The sequence below is a fragment of the Cryptomeria japonica genome, chromosome 7 (genome assembly GCF_030272615.1).
Source record: "Cryptomeria japonica chromosome 7, Sugi_1.0, whole genome shotgun sequence".
Taxonomy (NCBI): domain Eukaryota; kingdom Viridiplantae; phylum Streptophyta; class Pinopsida; order Cupressales; family Cupressaceae; genus Cryptomeria; species Cryptomeria japonica.
Window position 1 is genome coordinate 228585673 of NC_081411.1, and position 23175 is coordinate 228608847.

Consider the following 23175-nt stretch of genomic DNA (forward strand, 5'->3'; position numbering starts at 1 on the left):
TTGCCTATCTAACTTCCTCTAGGGAGAAAGGTGTCATTAACATCCTATTATCATCCATAGATACCAGAGGAGGAATATGAGAGTCAAAATTTCTGACACCTTTTACATCTAATGTCAAAAGGGTTTTAAAAATCTTAACTACCTCCTTAGCAATATCATCTTGCTTGGTCAATAATTGACCATCCTAATCCTTTATACAAGCAATCCTACTCCTACTCCTCTTCAACTTGGTAGAGGAATGAAAGAATATTGTATTCCTATCCCCATCTAAAAGCCATAATTCCCTAGATTTATGCCTCCAATAAATCTCTTCCCTAGCCAAAATCTCCTCAAGCTGAAACTTGAGGGATTTAAGCTCATCAAAAACCCTAGGAACATCCCATTCTGAATCACATGATTATTGAAACACTCTATCATATCCTGAATTCACTTCTTTTCTTCAAAAATATTCTTAAATTGAACTAAGTTCCACTCTCGAATATTCAATTTTAAAAAACTGAGCTTTCTAACAATTTGATACATTCTAGAACCTGGAACAAAAAGAGCAGGCTCCCACCATTTTTTTAGTACTTGGTTTCTTCAATATATGGAAAGATATAATTATTTTAATATTTTGTACTTGGTTTCTTTTTCAATATATTTCTCATTCTTTTAGTGATAATTTGTATGAATATATAATTATAGATCCAATAGAAAGATAATAAAGTTACATACTATTTTTTTCTCACCTCCGAGTGCTCCTTCACCATTGGGGAAATATAACTTGTACTATTGCTATAGTTACCTATCACCATTCTCCTCTAAGGGTCACCTGCCTCCTCACATGCATCAACATGGATAGAGTTTCTTTTCTTGTGTTACAAAAGATAAGCACTCCCATGCTTTTCCCCTAGCTATAAAAAGGAACCATGGAAAATGAGGTTGGTCATAGACTACATGCAAGTTATTTGAATCCTTACAAACCATGGGGGAGCTTTACAATGTCCTACTAGTAGATATTTTGGGTATTTTAGTTCCAATAAGTTTCCTTAGTAGGCTCTTTCTCTTTCACTAGCTTGTTCCAATGAAGGAGAAGAAGATATAGAAAAAGAAAAAGGTGACGAGAGTGGGGACCATGCGTTGGATATCTTGGACCCTACTAGTGGATGACATAACCTGCATGATTAGAATCCTCCCCTTCCTTCTCTTCTACTCATCTTTCCACATAACAACTTACTTTATATTTTGTTAATATATGCATTACCCCTATATTGACTTTAGGGGTGTGATTTTATATCCACCCACTTTTTGCTAATTTGTATAATATTATTTCTTATAAATTATGATTTAACGCATTAAAAAGAATTGTTTATATGCATGTTTGTGGGTGCTACATCCTTTGATGTGCATGATCATTTTAGGATTCACAAACACATCTAATTTGGTTTAAAAATATATTATATAATTTATTTATGCATGTATTTTTCCAATTAATTTTCTACCAATTTTGAGAAAAAATACTAGATACATTAGTATACTCTCTAATGGAATATTTATGTGAAAATGTAGGTTACACACTTCAATACACTTATCCTTTATTGTGTCCTACTTTTTACATATCTCAAAACATTCTTTGTACCCACACATTTATGTCATCGAGTCTCACACTGCTTTGACCCTTTTTCTATTTGAGGTTATTTACATGGTTGTATGGTTGAGCTTGATTTCAATGACATGACCCTTTCAAGTCGAAGATTTTAAATCTCACCTCTACCAATCACACCAAGGGCTAACAAAACACATATTTATACAATATGTTACTATTCCCTATATTCAAACAAATGCATTTTACATAAATCTAAACACTCTCCTTTATGAGCATTCCAAATATCATCACTCATATATAAGTAAGGAAACCCCACAATTTGGTGCTTTAAAAATAATCTAAATTATTTTATCATGCTTGGAGCATATGAATGTCTTAAGTGTGTTTTTGAATCTTAGATGCACATTTTTATGAATTAGCTTAGAAGATGTGTCACTTACCAACACACCCTTGCAACAATATTTGTTTACACTACAATGTTTATATATCGGAAAGGGTTTATGTATGTGTAGAGTACTAAAGATAATCCAAATGCAAATGATAAATTTGTAACCAACAATAAGTGTAGTGTTTTAAATTTTGTATGGTTAAGATTACATTTAGAAGATAATTTTTTTAACTCTTATTCGAACCCCCAAAAACTATAGGTCTAGTGCAAGTTTTATACCATCACATTAAAAAACAATTCATGTTTCTTAGAAAGATAAATAATCAATTTTAAAATATTTTTTGACATATATTCTTCTATCATATTTAAATAAGTACCCTATAACTAATCCTAACTAAAACACATACAAATTTAGTTCTCTTTAAATTTTCCTTAAGTTAATTATGTCGAATGTAATGTTTTTTTATTATATTAGCAAGGAGAAGGCCCTGTGGTGCAGCCATGGTCTAGTGGGTCCTCAAACAAAACAAACTATTTCATGCAGCAAGAGTAACACAATGGAAAAAAAAACTAAACATAGATAAAATGCAAAGTCTGATATCTGCATCATCATATTATCATCATAAAATATCTGGTAATCATCCGGTAACATGTAGGGTAACATGACTTGTTTTAAACTATATTCTAGATTAAAATCCATATGGACCTCCAAGAGGCATCTGAATTACAATTCTAGAAACTAGATCATCATAACCTTCAAATTTCCTCCTAAGGATCACATATAACTAGATATATACCCTCTAGAACACATTTGGGTCAGCCACAATAAATTACATTTACCAAGAAAGGAAAATGAAACATGTAAAATAGGTCAGCCAAAAAACATGAAGATATCATCCGCCAAGAAACAATATGGAGTGCACATCACATAGGAAGGTCGGCTAAGGGCATGAGAACATTGAGTGTGGTTCCAAACTGACCCACAATCCAAGAAATTGCTCCACACAAGAAGAAATCTTCAACATAGGTGGTAAGCTCAAAACTACTCTAGAACCAAGAAATAGACACTTTGGAAGGAATAACTCTTTGTAAAAGACTCCAAATGAATGGAAAAAATGAGATAATGCAGAAGAACAAGCCTAGAAATTGAAAATTTGATCCGCAATGAAAAAGAACCAACTACCATAACACACTAAAAAAAATACAGAAATCTTCTACCAGAATTGAACAAGAACAAAACTAAGGAAATATTTTCGGTTGATGCAAGATTTCTCATAGATCATGGAGGTTCTAGCATTAGATATCCTAGGAAGAAAGAGACGTTCCATGAGAGGAAACTCATGAACATTGAAAAGGATTTGGGATATAGATCCCATGCTCATTTCTTATCCAAACATCTTCTTTGTCTGCAACCCTCTTCCTTACATCCTCCAAAACTGCAACTGGATTCTCTAACTCCTGATTCTCTTTATTTCTCTTCCCTTCTTTCAGACCTATACATGATCTTTGACCGATACTCTCCTTCTTCTGCAACTCTAAATTATTTTTGCCACAATATTTCATCTGGTTCTCCACCATAACCTTGTTGTCATCCCATTCCTTCTTACTATCAGGCTTATATATCAAACACTTCTCCAAATCCATGCCACCATCTGGTGCAACCTCTGCAACCTGCTTCCTAGTACTGAAACTTCTCCCAAGATTCAAATTCCTCACTTCCTTGTCTTCCTCCCTCAAAGAATCCAATGTGAAATTTTGTCCGTCCTTCTCAATAGTGATTAGGTTTCTTCTACAATCATAAATAGCTCCTTTGTCAAATTGCCAAGGTCTTCCCAAGAAAACATGACAAGCACTCATAGACAAAACATCACATAAGACCTCACCCCTAAAAGGTCTAATATTAAAATTCACCAAACACTACTCTTTTACTTCAAACTTCTGATCATCTTGTAACCAACTTACCTTGTCAGGACAAAGGTCCTTAAGCCTCTTCAATCCAAGTTTCTCTACCATCTCCTCACATACCAAATTATTAGTACTTCCACTATCCACAATAAATTTACAACACTTACAACCAGACTTACTCAAAGTATGAAAAATATTCTTCCTCTGAGTAGGTCTGATATCTTCACTACTCTGCTCCATCAAGACTCTTCTGAACATAGGGGATTCTCCCTACTCTGGTTGCAACACATTCTCACTGGTAACTTTAACTTCCTAATCCTCATTTTCCACACAGTTTCTTGCCATCCCTTTCTTGCACTCAAAATATCTATGTCCGGTCTCTCCACACTTAAAACATCTACCCCAAAATTCCTTTATTGTTATTGCTACTCCCTTTTCTCTATGTATTTTGATCTGGTTCTTTACTCCACTTAGGTTTTCATTCTTCTTCAATATTCTACTTCTTTATACTGCCACTCATCTATCCTTTATATCTCTTCTTTCCTCCAGGGTTATTTTGTTGTCTTCTTTTCACTTTCTCCTCATCCTTCAAAGCATATTGGTAAGCCTCTTCAACTGTAGAAATATCCAACATACTCATCTCATCTTGAATATTAAATGCAAGTCCATTTATGTACCTATACACATTATCTCTATCCATTTCTCTATGTCCATATTCTGATCATTAACTTGTATAATTCCTCAATATACTTGTTCATGCTCATGTTCATCTACTTCAGGTTCTGCAATTTCTTGAGCAACTCCAACTCATAGTCTCCTAAAATGAATTTAGCCTTCAATCTCTCTACCATATGTATGCAGCGGTTGATCTACATCTTACAATTCTCAACTCCTCTCTCTGCAACTCCTTCCACCATAAATAAGCATTTCGTTTCAACTTATCTTGTGCCAATCAAACTCTCTATGGGTCCTTAATATCCTTAAGCTCAAAGTAGTCCTCCAACTCTTTGTTCCAATCAATCATATCTTACGGATTCAGTGTCCCGAAAAAGTTCAAAACCTCCACATTATGAACTTTACTCACTTTTGCCACTGCTCTCTAAAATATTTCTTCTATTTCATCTTATGGTCCTTAAGCTTCCTCGACCTCAAGCTCTTCTCGAGCCTCTTCATACTCATCCTCAAATTTTGGATTCCTCCACAAACCAGCCAATGTGTTTCAGATTTCGTTCCTTATCTCATTCTTGAAATCCTCCATCATCTTCTCTACCCTCTGGGGGTTCATTCTTCTTGGCAGCATCTCCTCATTTTCTCCAATGCAACTACCTCAACTTGGTGATCTTACTAGTTTTTATTGCCTCACACTAGATGATCTATCAAACATGCTTGCAACTTTCTTACACTCGACAATTTGTTCACCCAAAGGAATTCATCAAGGTTCACAACCAACTCTGAAACCACTTGCTATAGCCATGGTCCATTGCATCTTCAAAGAGAACAAACCAAATCATGCAAGAAGGCTAACATAATGAAAGCAACAACAAAACATAAATAAAATACAAAATCATATATTTGCAGCATCTTGTTATCATCATAGAACATCTAGTAATCATCCAGTTACATGCAGGCTAACATGCCATGTTTTAAACTATATGTCAGATTCCAATCCATTTGGACCTCCAGGAGGCATCTGAATTACAATTCCAAATACTAGATCCTCATAACCTTCGAACTGCCTCCTAAGGATCACATATAACCATATATATACCCTTTGGAACACATATGGGTCGGCCACAATAGATTACATTTACCAAGAAAGGAAAATGAAATGTGTAAAATAGGTCAACCCCAAAACATGAAGATCTCATCCACCAAGAACAAACATGGAGTACAGAGGACATAGGAAGGTCAGCTAAGGGCCTAAGAAAGTCTAGTCTGGTGCTAAACTGATCCACAATCCAAGAAATCGCTCTGCACGAGAAGAAATCTCCAACATAGGCAGTATGCTCAAAACTGCTCCAAAACCAAGAAACAGACACTCTAGAAGGAATAAATCTCTAGAAAAGAGTCCAAATGAACTGAAAATATTGGATAATGCACAAGAACAAGCCTAGAAACTAAAAATTTGATTGGCAATGAAAAAGAACCAACTACTAGAACACACTAAAAAAATACAGAAATCTGCTACCAGAATTGAACAAGAACAAAACTAAGGAAATATTTTTGGTTGATGCAAGATTTATCATAAACTAGGGAGGTTCTAGCATTAGACACCCCAGGTAGAAAGAGACGTTCCATGAGAGGCAACTCAAGAAAATTGAAAAAGATTCGGGATATAGATCCCATGCTCATTTTTGATCCAAACATCTTCTTTGTCTGCAAACCTCTTCCTTACATCCTCCAAAACTGCAATTGGATTCTCTAACTCCTTATTCTCTTTATTTCTCTTCCCTTCCTTCAGACCTATACACTATCGTTGACCGATAGTCTCCTTCTTCTGCAACTCTAATTTATTTCTACCACAAGATTTCATCTGGTTGTCCACCATAACCTTGTTGTCATCTCATTCCTTCTTACTATCAGGCTTATCTATCAGACACTTTTGTAAATCCGTGCTACCATCTAGTGCAACCTCTGCAACCTGCTTCCCAGTACTGCAACTTCTCTCAAGATTCAAATTCCTCACTTCCTTGTCTTCCTCCCTCAAATAATCCAATTTGAACTTATGTTCATCCTTTTCAATAGTAATTAGGTTTCTTCTACAATCATAAATATCTCCTCTGTCAAATTGCCAAGGTCTTCCCAACAAAACATGACAAGCACTCATAGACAAAATATCACATAAGACCTCATCCCTCAAAGGTCCAATATTAAAATTCACCAAACACTTCTCTTATACTTAAAACTTATGATCATCTTGTAACCAACTTACCTTGTAAGGAAAAGGATGCTTAAGCCTCTTCAATCCAAGCTTTCTACCATCTCCTTAGATACTAAGTTATCAGTACTTCCACTATCCACAATAAGTTTATAACACTCACCACCAGATTTACACATAGTATGAAAAAGATATATCCTTTGAGTAGGTCCGGTATCTTCACTGCTATGCTCCATCAAGACTCTTCTGAACATAGGGGATTCTCCCTACTTTGGTTGTAATACATTCTCACTTGTAACTCTAGCTTCCTAATCCTCGTTTTCCACATAGTTTCTTGCCATCCCTTTCTTGCACTCAAAAGATCTATGTCCGCTCTCTCCACACTTAAAACATTTGCCCAAAAATTCTTTTATTGCTATTGCTACTCCCTTTTCTTTATGTCTTTTGATCTGGTTGTTTACTCCACTTAGGTTTTGATTCTTCTTCAACATTTTGCTTCTCTATACGGCCACTCATCTGTCCTTTATATCTCTCCTTTCCTCTGGGGTTATTTTGTTGTCTTCTTTCACTTTCTCCTCAACCTTCAAAGCATATTGGTAAGCCTCTTCAACTGTAGAAATCTTCAGCATACTTATCTCATCTTGAATGTTAAATGAAAGTCCATTTATGTACCTATCCACATTCTCTCTATCCATTTATCTATGTCCAAATCTAATCATTAACTTATAGAATTTCTTAGTATACTCGTTCATACTCATGTTCCTCTACTTCAGGTTCTACAACTTCTTGAACAACTCCAACTCATAGTCTCCCAAAATTAATTTAGCCTTCAATCTCTCTACCATATGTATCCAATGGGTGATCTTCCTCTCACAATTCTCAACTCTATCTCTCTGCAACTCCTTCCACCATAAAGAAGCATGCCCTTTTAACTTAATTTGTGCCAACTGGACTCTCTGCAAGTCCTTAATATCCTTAAACTCAAAGTATTCCACCAATTCTTCGATCAAATCCATCATATCTTCCGGATTCGGTGTCTCGAAAAAGTTCAAAACCTCCACTTTATGAAATTTACTAACCTTTTCCACTGCTCTCAGAAATATTTCTTCTCTTTCATCTTCTGGTCCTTCAGCTTCCTCGACCTTAAGCTCTTCTCGAGCCTCTTCATACTCGTCCTCAGATTTTGGATTCCTCCATAAACCAGCCAATGCATTTCAGATCTCGATCATCATCTCATTCTAGAAATCCTCCATCATCTGCTCTACCCTCTAGGGGTTCATCCTTCTTGGTAGCATGCCCTCCTTTGCTCAAGTGCAACTACCTCAACTTGGTGATCTAACTATCGGTTTTGATTGCCTCACACTAGATGATCTATTGAACACGCTTGCAGCTTGCCTCCACTTGGTAGTCTTTTCACCCAAAGGAATGCCTCAAAGTTCACAACCAACTCTGATACCACTTGCTATAGCCATGGTCCGTTGGGTCCTCAAAGAGAACAAACTAGTTCATGCAACAAGACTAACATAACGGAAGCAACAACAAAACATAAATAAAATGCAAAATCATATATCTGTAGCATCATGTTATCATCATAGAACATCCGGTAATTATCCACTTACATGCAGGCTAACATGCCCTATTTTAAACTCTATGTCAAATTACAATCCATTTGGACCTCTAAGAGGCATCTGAATTACAATTCCAAGAACTAGATCCTCGTAACCTTTGAACTGCCTCCTAAGGATCACATATAACCATATATATACCCTTTAGAACAAATATGGGTCGGCCACAATATATTACATTTACCAAGAAAGGAAAATGACACATGTAAAATAGGTCAGCCCCAAAACATGAAGATCTCATCCACCAAGAACAAACATGGAGTACAGACAACATAGGAAGGTCGACCAAGGGCCTAAGAACATCAAGTGTGGTGCCAAATTGAACTGCAATCCAAGAATTCGCTCCACACGAGAAGAAATCTCCAACATAGACAGTAAGCTCAAAACTGCTCCGGAACCAAGAAACAGACACTTCAGAAGGAATAACTCTCCTGAAAAGAGTTCAAATGAACTAAAAATCTAGGATAATGCACAAGAAAAAGCATGGAAATCAAAAATCTAATCTGAAATGAAAAAGAACTAGCTACCATAACACACTGAAAGAAATGCAAAAATCTGCTACCAGAATTGAACTAGAACAAAACTAAGGAAATATTTTTTGTTGATGCAAGATTTCTCATAGACCGGGGATGCTCTTGCATCACCCCGAACCTATAAAACAACAAAATTAGAGTATGTCAAAAAACGAATTGGCATCAAACACCCAGTCAAAGAAGCCCAAACTATTGTTCCTCAGATGTAATAAAAAAATAACATGACTTTGTAACTAAACATACTAATATTGACTAACCACCACTTACCAAGCATAATAAAAGTAATATGAGTATCAGCAATACTAAAAACTTTAACTATAGAAACCATCTTCATAAAAGTCTAACTTAAGTGGCACATAGGCCCCATACTATCATATATACTGACACCATCATCTACTATCCTAAGTAGAGTGTTAAACATAACAAAAACTAAGCAAAACAGTTTACTCATTATTGATGATACTCCAATTTCGTTGCAGCCTATTAACCTGACTCGCCAATGTATCCTTTTGATTGTCCCCCCCATCTTCACTGTCCTCGTCCATCTTCCCTTCCTTTTTTCGTCTTTCTTGATTTCTTCTTTATCTTGCTCAGTCCTGACACTACCCCCATAGCAGCCTTCCTCATGATACCATCTGTGATAGTGTAGAGCGAGCCAAAAGCCTCACATATTTTATCAAAATGCTGATTGTAGTCATTAGTTTTCTCTTCCAATTTCAAGACTCTCTCTTTAAGCTCCATAATTTGATCCTCCAGGTTTTTACTGCTTTCTTTCTATGATGGTAGATCCACTGAATAAGGAACCATCTCCACATCCTCTTGAGGAGTTGAAGGCGGTGAGTTCTTGTCAGAATCCTCTGAGTCATCCTCTGACTCGTTCTCTTCTTCCATCTCTTCTTCCATCTCTTCTTCTTGTTCCTCTTCTTTAGCCTGAAACTCTTCCTCCTTTGAATCCTCATTAGATATATCCTCTGTTCCCTCCAGGTTAAAGGCTTCTTCGAGATTAGTGGCCATCTCCTTAGTCTCAAGCAGAATCTTGTTCTCCTTTGCAAGTAGCCTAGCAATCTTCTTTCCTCCGAACTATCCTCCTTCCTTTCCCTCTCCAGAATCCTCTCCTCTTCATTATCTGAGTCATGCAGGTCAATTGATGCTCTTCCTAACAGAGTCCTTCTCTGTCTTTTTGGGGGTATCCAGTTTCTTTTGTCTGGGTTAATTTAATGTTATAGCTTAAATTTAAATTTAAAATAGAACTAAGAAAAATATTATGAGACAAAATGATTGTTTAATCGGGATGGTTTTCTTGTACCATTAGCATATTCTATTAAGCAAATGCGGAGAAAACCCTCTGATTGACCACATTCATTAACAACGAATATAAAAGCCGGCTGCGAGTCGTAGGCGAGTTCGTCCAAATACATGAATGAAACACCTGCGACAAATACACAAAAATGTTCTTGTATATTCCTATATTCTTTGGAATTTAAATTAGGATATTCTTTGGAATATCTGCAATTACCTGCTACTAAAACGTTTGTTGCTTGGGCTTAAGGTTTGTCCAATGCATTCTTGGTAAATTAAACGACTCTGGTTGTGAATCTGGAAACATATCTGTGTTGCTTTATTTCGCTTCTTCACATTCTTCATCGCCAACATGGGTAAGAGTCCAGTCGAGGAGGAAGGAAATGGGAAATCAATCATTACAAGTGCGCCACAAAACTATGATGTGTTTATTAATGACGCTGGCAAGGAGGGCAAAAACTCCTTTGGGTTCGTTTTATATCAGAAGCTTCTCCTCATGGGACTGCGAGTGTATTTTGACACAGAAGAGGAGCTACATCATTGGGATTCTTTACCAATTACAAAACAAGATGCTATGCGCAGTTCGTCTGCTCATATTGCTATTTTTTCCAGGAAGTATGCCGAATGTCCTCGATGCCTCACGGAGCTGTCCTTCATGTTAGCAATTGGTGCCAAAATTGTTCCTGTCTTCTATGGCGTTTCACCTGCAGACGTGAGGTGGGCGAGGAGAAAAGAAGGGATGTATGCACAGGCTTTTGCGGATTTTTACAGCGTGAGCACATACCAACCCAAAGAGATTGAAGGATGGATAAGAGCTCTCAACCATGTTGCAAATATGAAGAACAGAATCATTTTTGATGGGTAATGATGGCTTATGATAACTATAATTTTAATAATAAGTGCTTTTCTCAATTTTTATTGTTTCAGTTTTGTGTGCTTTTGTGTCAGATTATTCTCATTTCTATTATTGATTGGATTGGAGTTATTTCTACATTAATCATAGTTTGATGCTTATTTCTTGTAATTCAATCATAAATTGGAGTATTAACAGCTAAATCATTTATCAGTTTTATTATATTATGTTTCTTAGATCAAAACATTTTAGAGCTATAGGTTTACTTTTTGGAATTATCTTAAACTATTACTTTTTCTCCCATCACAATTTACTATTGTCTTTATAGTAGTTCGTGTCACAAAAGTATAATAGAAGGATTCAACTAGAGTTCACTTAAGTAGTTTCTGTTATTTTGTAGTCGCATTTTTCATTTCCATTCACCTCACTATCAGCAGCCCTTGTGCATATAGCCATAAAACCTTTCACAATTTTATGTCCCTCGATTGACACTTAGACCAAACTGCAATTTATTGTTAAACATGAAATCCATTTCACTCTTTACCCCAGTTTTGACCTATCAATAATCACTATCAATAATCACAATCTTTTGATTATTGATGTAACCAATGAGTTTTAGTTTTCGAGGAGAATAAAAGCTTACAAGTTTATAAATAGAGATATGAACCTCTTTAATAGATTCCTCTAGTTATATTTCTTCTTCAACCTCAATTTTAAAAACCATTATGTATAATTGAACTCCCATAAAATCAATGAGATATAATTATTATTCATGATATGTATGCCCTTCTACCCCACTTTTGATCATAGTTAAAATATATTCCCTTTTCTTTTTTCTAGCTAATTTCTCTTTATAGATCTTGTGAATAGTAGTGGGCACGATTCATTTATCAGTGGTATACTTCTTTTTCTTGAATGATTAAGAATGAGAATCTTCAAATTTTTTGTGGGATATAAGCTAATATTCAACTAATCAATTGATTATGATAGCATCTACCATACTTTATGGTGTGATGTAGCCATGGTAGGAGGGTCCAATAGAAAGCTATTGAATTCTGTGCTCTTAATAATCCAAAGCAATAACGACAGTAAAAAATAATAGAATCACACAAAGACTAAAAGAACATCCAATATAACACACTACAAGACAAGATTTATTCTCAGAAAATCCTTAAAACAAAAACCTATACATTAAGATATTTTCACTATATATATTATATCTCTAAAACTCACTACATCTACCATTAAAGATTCTTATGTTCTAGGCCACAACCAAGGGTTACAATAAGTTTATACAAAGAGAACAAAACAAATCATCACTACAAAATAATATTTCTTATACCTCTATACCAAATCCCTTTACCTACTACTCTCATTTTTGTATCAACATTTTGTTACAGTGATGCGGAGAAAATGTTGATGAATATTGTGGGAAGAGTGAAGGAGATCGTTTCACTAGAGGTGGGTAAGCATTGCGTTGGACTCGATGAAGCAGTTGAGAATTTTGAGAAAGTTACGATTCAATCTTCATCAGAAGATGTGAAAATTGTCGGGATTGTGGGCATGGGTGGCTGCGGTAAGACAACGCTCGCGAAAGAATTATACAACAGAAAAAGATGGGACTTTGATAGCTCGAGTTTTCTTTCTTCTGTGGGAGAAACTGCAAATGAAAGTGAATTCCGTAAGTTGCAGAGAAAGTTGGCGGAAGACCTGGCGCGTGATATCGAAGATTTCAGACTGCAAAATGTAGGTCAGCAAAAGGAAAAAATTTCTCATCCTCTGAGATCCAAACGCCTTCTCATTGTTCTAGATGGCATCGAACATGTGGACCAAGTAAATTCCCTGTTGCCTACGAAGGAGAGCATTGGATCAGGAAGTTTGATTATAATCACAACACGGGACATTTCTATCACTAAATGTTGTGGCATATCCTCCATTTATGAAATGGAAAAGCTCGATCGGTCGCATGCCAAACAGCTTTTCTGTTTGCATGCTTTCTCTCAACCACGTTCAGCCACTGAATTTGAAGATCTGGTTGAACGCTTCTTAGAGAATAGCGATCTGACACCTCTTCCTCTAGTGCGTTTAGCAGAACAACTTTGTGGCAAGTCCAGGGATTACTGGGAATCTCATTTGCTTGACATATCCAGTGATTTGGATGAGCATATCAAAGAGGAGCTATTGTCAAGGTTTCACGCACTTGAAACAGAAGAACAAGAGCTATTGTTCGATATATCTTTCTTCTTCTATGGAGAGAAGTTGAGTCTAGCAATCCCAATATGGGATGCTTCGGAGAGGAACAGTCAGCACCTTGTACAAACATTGCAGAATAATTTAATTGTCGAGCTTGACCATGAAAACCGCATCAGAATGAATCGGCACCTCATAAATCTTGGGAAAGAATTAGCAGGCCAAAGGAAGCCTTGCCGTTTTTCTCTTCCGGGGATTGTACAGAATCAACAGGCGGTAAGTTCAATACTTTTTGACATATGTTAATTAAATAAGCTGTGATATCTTGAATGGGTTTCATATTCAGGTTGCGTCCTAGTCGATTCATTGAATTTTGTGAAATTACAGGATTACTCTGCATCTCAAATCCAGAAGAACTTGGGTTTATCGGTAACGGACGCCCGACAAATTCCTAGGGTAAACTGCCATACTTTCCAAAAGCATTTTCAAGAGTTGCGTGCTTACATCAAAAAATTGCAGTTGCCTTTTAATCTTAATATAATAGTTTGAGTGGCAATTATACCCATTGAAAACAGGTACTTGTGCTTAAAGGGGAGTTCTCCAATAGAGTGCGCTGGAATGAGACAACAGACCTACTATGGCTTCGCTGGTATGATTGTCCACACACAACAATCCCGCCCGCAATCTCGCTACAAAAGCTCATAGTTCTCCAGCTTTTTAATGGGGCTTTTAACAATATATGGCTTCATAATGCAGAGGTGGTTAACACTCAGTTCTATTCTTAAACATATGTCGATTGTCCGGTTCCAATCTTATAATGTAATTTGTTTTGTTTCTTGAATTTGCAGCAACCGACCCAGTTGAGAGAGTTGAATATATCAGGTAGCATTAGGAAGCTTCCAAAATCAATAGGACAGCTTCAATATCTTCAAACAATCGTAGTAGATGGTTGGCCGGACACTAATTTGAAGGGTCTACCAGAAGAGCTTTGTCAGCTAAAATCTCTGAGTCATCTTACACTTCGTTGGTGCAGGGCACTGACATTGTTACCCAAAGACATTGGTAATCTAATAAACTTGCAGCATTTAGACCTTTCCTTTTGCAGCCAATTAAAGGAGTTGCCTCAGTCTTTCAAGGAATTGGTGCTTCTCCAACATTTGGATTTGCAAGGTTGTGGCAACTTAGGGATTTCACCTCATTTTCTTGGCAAGATTACAAGCCTGAAGCACCTGAATTTTAAAGATTGTAGAAAGCTTAGGGTTTTGCCCGCTAACCTTGCATCTCAGGTGTCTTTAAGGAGCTTATGTTTGGAAGGTACAACTTTGCAAGAACTACCAAACGAAGTGGGGAGGTTAACTAACTTGGAAGTTCTGGAAATAGGAAGCCCTTATCTTAGGATATTGCCTCTTTCAATAGGTAATATGAGGAACCTTAAAAAATTGAATCTGGAAGGTTGTACAAACCTTACATCTTTACCCAACACTTTGGGGGTTTTAAGACAGTTATCTGTAAATAAGCCACGGGTTATGAAGGAAACTGTAAAAGAGAACACTGTATGAAGGAATCTATAAATAAAGGTAATGGTGGAGGATCAACATTGGTCCAAGATCTGTGTTGAAGTGCTAATCTATCGATCTCTTATGCTTCTCTCTGGCATCAGAGTGTCTGATGATATTCTTTGTCAACAATATTCTGATAACAGGTGTTCAGTCATACATCAGAAATGGTTGTTGTAGGCCTATCTATATCCTTCTTATTTATTTTTAATTATCTCACTATAGGCCTCTACCATCACACTTCTAGATTTAGCAAACCCTTAAAGGGAGGGGAGGTTCAATCACCTATTCATCGATTGTTTCTATTCTTTCATCATGAGTTATACTGCATCATCATAGGTTGATATTCTCTAGGATTAGTTATTATTATCAAATCTAATCGAGCTAGGATTATGGATTTGCATTTTGACTTACCAATAAGGTGAATGATGGCTATGATCCTATTAGATTTCTTAGGATGTAATAGGAAGAAAGGTGGTCTTCGGAGAATATTCAAAATTTTCTAAGAATATATAATTTAGAAAATAAGTAGGATCTTTAAGATGAAATTCTTTTTATTTTTTTATTTTGACTTTAGAATATATGCAAATAAATGAAATATTATTTTGTCATCTACTCAATTATTTATAAGGAATTTTCTAAGTAATTTGATAAAGTGGATTTTAATCTTATTTTTATATGATGTTTTTCTAATTTTTCCTTAATAAAATTGAATCTTTTAGGTGTTACTTAGGCTTCATTTTATTTAAGATAGATGAAGTCAAATATTGTTTCTAGTTATTAATTTAAGTCATTTTTCAGATGAATTCATTGTCATTAATTTTCTTAAGGGAAATTTCAATCATCAATCGATTGGGGCAAATATACTAGTAGCACACATTCTAGGAAAGAAAACAATTCCGCATAAATTTCCTCTAAACTTTTTTATTGATTGATCCCTAGGCCATGATGAGATAGGTCAAACGGGTAACTGAATATATTTCTCCAATTAGCCATGTCCTTAGAAAAACATTCGAGTTCTATAACCAAATTTCTAGTAACATTAATTTTAATACCTCATGCATATTGAACTCTTCACAACTATGTCACTCCAAATTCTAAAACTAAAAGGACAATGCCAATTCGAATTCAATAAATTGTCATGTTTATGGGAAAAGTTAAGCATCATATGTATCATTTCAATTCTAGAGCTACAATCTAGTCAAATTATATAATAGATCTAGATAATTCTTTTGTAGATTGTAGAAATGAAAGAATATATATTTATTATTTCAGTTAATTATTGCATCTATAATAATGAATAGGCTTAAATTAATAGCATTTAGAACATCTAAGTAACTTGAAATCCACACAAGGTAGAGTTGCCCATGTGTCCAATTCATGGTGCTTAGAGACCTTACCAATTTTTATGCCCCTAGAGATCATTTTCTCAAATTATTGTAGAATTGAAAAATTTTAGAGTGACTATGAGAATTCATGTATTAAATTTATGAGCAGTATAACATAGTCATGTGTTAGCCTAGGCCATGAAGGATTATAGAACATGTATATTATCCATAAAATGTAAATCCACATGCACATAATCCTAAATAGTGAAGTATAAGCCTTGAAATTACCTTGAGAGATAAATTTAAAGGATTTTAGTTCAAACTTATTCAATCAAAATGATTTTTTCATGCCATAGGTTATGAAGTGTTGATAAGATCAATATCAAACACTCCATGAAACTAATGTGTGTATTAGCTAGATGTATAAATCCTTAAGTATGGAAGGAAAATCCTTATAGATTTAAAACATAAGATTAATTCATTATAAATATTCTTTGCTTCAAATAAGCTGATTTTTAACATTAATAAATGAAACATAAGATTGCAACAATGAAATAAATATTTGCATATGAATGTAATGATTTAAACTTATATGGATTTTTACAACTTGATTATGGTAGTACACATTTTTAATAGGAAATCACTAGTTTGGAGCATTATAGAGAACAAATTTGTACTATGATTCATATGATAATTTTATTCTTCTTTAATGATCTAATGAACCACTAATGATCATTTATTTAAGAATTATAACTTTAGGGATATATATAAATAGGGTATGGTTCCAGGCATTGTTATTCCTATCATTTAGATTATTCTTCACCTACCACTACCTAGTAATCCCTTTGTATGGTTGTACATAAATGATTATCATAATTTCTTAAAATATGGTCTATCAAATAGAATCTTTTAATTGACCATATATCATGTATGTTTTGTACCCATTCTTTGGTACAGATCCTTTTATGTTATGTTGCCCTCAAGGTGTCCCTATCTAGTTAAGGGGATCAAATGGTGTACTTCTATTAAACTTTTTGCTTCATGTCTGATTATATTTCCATGATGACTTATGCATGTTTTTATTCAAAACCAATCATGTAAAATTGTTAACCTTTCCTTAAGAAAAATTTGTATACTCATTGACATTTATTTTTATGTTCTTTGCACATAGAAGTGATTTATGCACTTTATTTCTATTGTTTTCGAGAGTTTGTAGAGCCATTCAATGCATAATAATGAACACATTCCATTATCCTTTCAACCTGACATAGTTACCATTATTGTTTGATATGTATTGCCCCACTGCACTTTATTTTAGCTAGTATTAATTTTATTATTTTTTCTAGTTATCCAACTATGGGCTACATGTTGGTACCACACTATTAGCGCATACAAATTATATGATTGATAATTCTATTATCAAGAATTTTGGTTAACATGTAACATGCTAGTTATGGATTCTAATATTCATTTACCAACCATTTTTTAATCATATCAAAAGTACCTAATGTTTAATATTCAATTTTCTTAAATATGATAGTGAATCACTACTCATCCTACATATGACAACTCTAATGTTGGTGGGCATGATGCCCTGTATGTGGGCCAATCAATTTATACTCATGCCTTTTCTAGTGGGGCCTCATGTATTTATGCTATGGCATGAATTCTTAATGTTTAGACATCATCTTTTGCATGGTTTCACTAAAATTGTTGATCTACAAGAACTCTCACTAGTATCATCATGGCTACTGGTTTAAATTATAAGTCAAACCTAATATCTTTTGTGGCCCACTATAAGAATTTCAAATGTTCACTTAATAATTTTTACTATTTCATTTACTTATGTAATGAGGCCATGAGATCAAGAATGAAATAAGTGGAACCTTCTAACTTATAATTACTCACATACAATAGATAGATCTTTTTGCTAACCCTATTAGTATTGTATGTGATCTTTTGCATTTTAATAATTAGATTCATTTATATTTAGGTCATGTAGTCTCGTAGTATAAGATGAGAATACTTGTTGCATGTGAGATACTACAAATTTTAGATGGATTCTTCAAGTATTTGGAATTATTGGTTTCTTTAATGTTTTGGTCTGCACACATTCATTCTTGTTTCCAATATAAATTAGAAAATACATTCTCATCATTTTTTTAATCTTTGACCCATTTTTGGAATGGAGTAGGTACTAGTCCAATTAGTGAGAGGCAATATACAATTTAATGAGATCAACTATATTTGATTAACTTAGGAGAAAATTAGTTTTTTCCATGCCTTCATGATCCAATGATGAAATTTGCAGATTATGTTATATCTTATCAAATTTTAAATCTGATATAATATTATAGAATTGTGATAGCGTTTTTTTTCTCATGTATGTGTATATGCATGGTGAAATGGATTCACTTATAGAGGTTTATGACTAATGTATCTCATGATGCATATACTTAAAATGCATTATATGTTTATTACAGATCTCACAAATATATGTAGAGCTATCACAAATTTAACGATAATCTTAATTATTCGTAGAACTTTATATATGACTGGTAATGTCTTGTGTATATCCTTCATTTCTCTTAAATTGTCCTATTACAAAATCCTCAAAGAAATCCACTTCGCCTAATAGATACCTAAATAAAGAAACCTAACCCTCTCAAAAACAAATACTCATTCTTCACACATTGTTGATCAGCTCTGTCCTTGTCATCTTAATAACAAATTCAAAGATTAATCTTGCCTCTACACATGTGAGCCAATATTAACCGTGTGCACGCCTACATATTGTTTACTAACATTTTCCCAAAACCATAAATCTAGTTCATCAAGAAAATTTGACTAAAGAAAACAAAACTTCCCTAAAACATTTTGAAATACCAACTCATTTACGTCAGTAGATAGTAGGAAACCAGAATATTGCAGAAATTTATGTTCGGCATCACAGAAGCCATTCTCATACTACTAAGTATTGCCCCCTAACTACTTAGAATTAACCCATAAGAAATTTTCGTGTCTCCTAGGATTAACTCTCCTAGTATAAAAGTTGTCTCATCCTGGTCAATTTGCCACCTATTTATGCTGGTAAGGTTGAGTCTCATCGAATGAGCATATCTATATAACACGACTACAGCCAAAATAAAGTCGGCCAAAAAAAAATAGTGTTAAATGTACAGGTGTAATGGAGTCTGTAATCTAATTATCTGTTTTGGTCGATGGCTTCAATCCCACGTATTAAGTTTTGATTTCTAGAAACATTCTCAATTGAGCCTAAATTAGATGAGATCAGCTGATCATGCTTACGAATTCATATTTTGTCCGCCCGGCCGGCGCAACGTCATGCCCGCTGTTTATGAAAGTCGTCAACGAGTCAGGTACTTTTCGAAGCAAAGCAGATTTACAGAACTACAGAAAAGATACGAAACATAGAAATTGGTGTCTTATTTGACGGTTTCGAAGTAATGTAACAAAAGCTTTGGAATTTACGAACAATGGATAAGACAAGCACAAAATGCAAGCAATACGCGTTAACTTGTCAGCAACACATTGCAGAATTCTTGTTCCTTTTAAAGAGCCTTATCAGAGATATTCGAAGTGATATACGTAAAGTTACTTTGCTTTGTCTGTTTATCACCATCGAAGTTCGTTGCGTGTTACATCCACGGTCGGCCACCGTCCAAATGCCCAACAAGATTGAAATGATTGATAAATTTATTGGATGTGTTTTTACGATTTGATGAAGTTATTAAATGGCATAAGTTCATTAAGCATCAAATCTTGTTGAGAGGAAAACTCTCATATCATAAAGGACGAGGTCACAATCATGTCTTAATAAATTTGATAGAATAGCTAATTCGCATTACTTTGCTTTGAGCTGAAGAGGTTTCAACCTAAACGCTTGTGCTCCTATATTGGATAGCTAAAAGTTCTTTGTGAATGATATAAAATCCCCCATCAAAAAAACTTAATCAATTGAATCAAACCAAACAAAATTTATTTCTATCAAATCATTTATTACAAAACATTCTTCATTTGAATATCAAGGCTAGAACTTGTATTGAATGGAGTCTTAATGGGTAAATTTATAAAACTTTATATGTGAATTGTATTTTTACATATTTGCTATAGGAAAGAACTAATTTGGAGCATTCAAAATAATATAATTCTACTATAATTTACATTATAAAATCCCATCTTGTTTCATGGTTTAATGAACAATTAATTATTATTAATGTCAAAATTATTAATTTAGGGCTATATTAATAGGGTTTGATTCTACACACAAGTCTTAATATGTAAGTTAGATTATCTTGCATCTTCTAATACCTAGTAATCCCTCTCTATAGTTGTGCCCAAATCATTGTCCTATTAGTTTATAAGGTGGTCAATCAAGTAGGTCAATTGGAATAGCCATGCATTAGTTGAGGTTTGTACTCATTCCTTAGTAGGGAGCCCTTTATGTTTTGTTTCCCTCAAGGTGTCCTTATCTAGTTAAGGTATGATATGGTGTACATTTGTTATGTTTTTTGTTCCAGTTTGGTTATACTCCCATGGTGCCCTATATGCATATTTCTTAAAAATCCATCATCTAATATTTTTACCCTTTCTTTATGAAAAATCTATATTCTATTTAGCATTAATTTTTAGGTGCTTTACACACATACTTGCCATTTCTGTACTTTATTTCTATTCCTTTCATAACTTTGCATAGATATTAATTGCATAATAAATAGAAAATGTCATTGTCCTTATCACATGGCATAGTTACCATAATTTACTATTATCTATTGCCCAATTAGACCCTTCATTCTAGATCATATTATTGTTACAAATTAAATCCTACTAACCCCCATATAGGTTACATGTTGCTACCACATTTTTAGTGAATACAATGTCTATGATTGTTAACTATATTATTGAGTGTCTTTTGTCATATGTTAGGTACCATCCAAAGATCTCATTTCGCATTTATCACACATGCCCTATTTAGTGGGGCCAATTTTTTATGTTATAGCATGAATTTTGAACATTTACCCATCATCCTTCACATGTATTCACTAACATTTTTTATATACAAGAATCCTCTCCAATATCATCATTGCTATTAGTCTCAAGAATTATTCAAACCCAATAATGCTCATGGCCCACTATAAGAATTTTCAAATGTTCAAATAGTAATTGTTATTGGTTATTTGACTTGTGTAATAATGTTATGTGATTAGTAAAAAACTAGGATGAAACTTTTAACATAATTTTTTTTTATCGGTGATCGCTTTTGACTGGAGCTATGAACCAGTGAGACCACATTGTTGAGGGGCCTCATCCTTAGTCTTGATGGCATTCTAACACCCTTATCTCTCCTTGGTGTCATCCTCAGCCTTATATCTCTGAGACGAATAGTGCACAACCATGACCATGGTAGCCTAGTAGGGATCATGAACCTATAGAGGTAAAAGACCTGTGAGGGCCTGAGATAGAACTGTCAAGCATGAAATACCCATGTGGGTCTAACAAAAGTCCACGAGAAACACACACCAACAAGAAACTGGATCTGCGAGAACATGCCTACGAGGAATAGGATCCGCAATCACACCAACCCAGCAAGGGTTGAGAATAGTCATCCAGTCCACATGTCCACCAGGATCACTTGTACGTGCTCCAAGATCAGCTGCCATCAATTTCTCCTACCAAGGTGGGATCAAACCAGTATATTAACATACCGCTTTGGTCTAGGCGGGGAGTTGAACCTAGGTTGCACACAAACAATGCAACCATTTCACCACTACATTGACAGGTGATCCCTTAAACGTTTAACTTATAAATGATCCCTTACAATACCTAGATATTTTTCTCACCCTTTTTCTAGGCCAATATTCTCTTCAAATTCATTCCTTATCTTGATTTTCTAATTCTCATTTTCATTACATGTTCATATAGCCTTAGTTATCTCTACATAAGTAACGTTAAATTAGTATTAAAGTAAATGGGTTAATCACCAAATAATTAATTAATCATCAATTAATTACTGAAGTCCTCTATTACTCTATTAACCTTAAGATAAACATAAAAAGTTGTCATGATCTGAATTAATCCTCATCGAGGGTTTTTATTTTAGAGTCATTCATTTGTGCATTGTAATCATCAAATTCATTCAACTTAATCTTAATATCAATTTTTTTTTGGATTAATTTTTCTCTCAAAGTTAAGTATCAAAATCATGGATTGTTTCTTTAGATGGATTAGGTTTTTTTGTTGCAAGTGACTGTTGGGACCTTTGTCTTTCACTATCAAATCAAACACTTAACATTGACTTACTAGTTTGCAATCACTCTTCATGGGATTTACTTTTGTTGTAGGTATAAAATATGTTTGTCAATAATATTTAATTATTGTAAGGGGTCATATGTGCTACATGAAGTTCTATCTCCATATAGTTATTATTAAATTTGAATTCACACATAATTCTAGACCTCACTCCTTTCTTGGTTAAGTTGAATGGTTTGTAAATGGATCCACAAATTTATCCTTTACTACTGCAAGCCTTTCCTTAATATTTCTACTTTAGTATAAGCCTCTTACTAATGTTAAAATGATACAATTTGTTTGCATTAATAAACATTACACTCCAAGGTTAACTTGACACCATGTTTGATGAATGAGGGGATATCTCTTGTTGATATAGATGAATGTATAGGTTGAATTTAATGCAAAAGGAAATTGCCTTATAACATATTGGCCATCGATTGAATTCAATGCTTGAATACTATCTTGTATGCCTAGAAGCCTTGGGATATTTGTGATTGACTTGTGATCAGTGGGAGGTATTTACCTTATCCATGGTACATGTTTGTGACCACAAGTAGATCTCCACATTTTTCCAAGTGCAATTTAGTTTGTCTCTATGTGCTAATAATCACTACTAATTATATAACATGATTTCTAATCATGAACTTTGATCTAATTTATGATATATGACCTCAAAACTAAAATTTATACTAAAATATTTATATGTATGAGTCTAAGATATTA

The 23175-nt window shown here is 34.4% G+C and overlaps 1 protein-coding gene across 1 annotated transcript; it reads left to right on the top strand.

Annotated features, from left to right (window-relative positions):
* Positions 1–10565: 10565 nt before the first annotated feature.
* Positions 10566–14815, top strand: LOC131028360 (disease resistance protein RPV1-like). The gene is made up of 5 exons (XM_057958627.2): positions 10566–11074; positions 12467–13532; positions 13644–13712; positions 13832–14014; positions 14105–14815. The coding sequence occupies exons 1-5, from the start codon at positions 10566–10568 to the stop codon at positions 14813–14815; spliced, it is 2538 nt and encodes an 845-aa protein (XP_057814610.2).
* The last annotated feature ends 8360 nt before the right edge of the window (positions 14816–23175 follow it).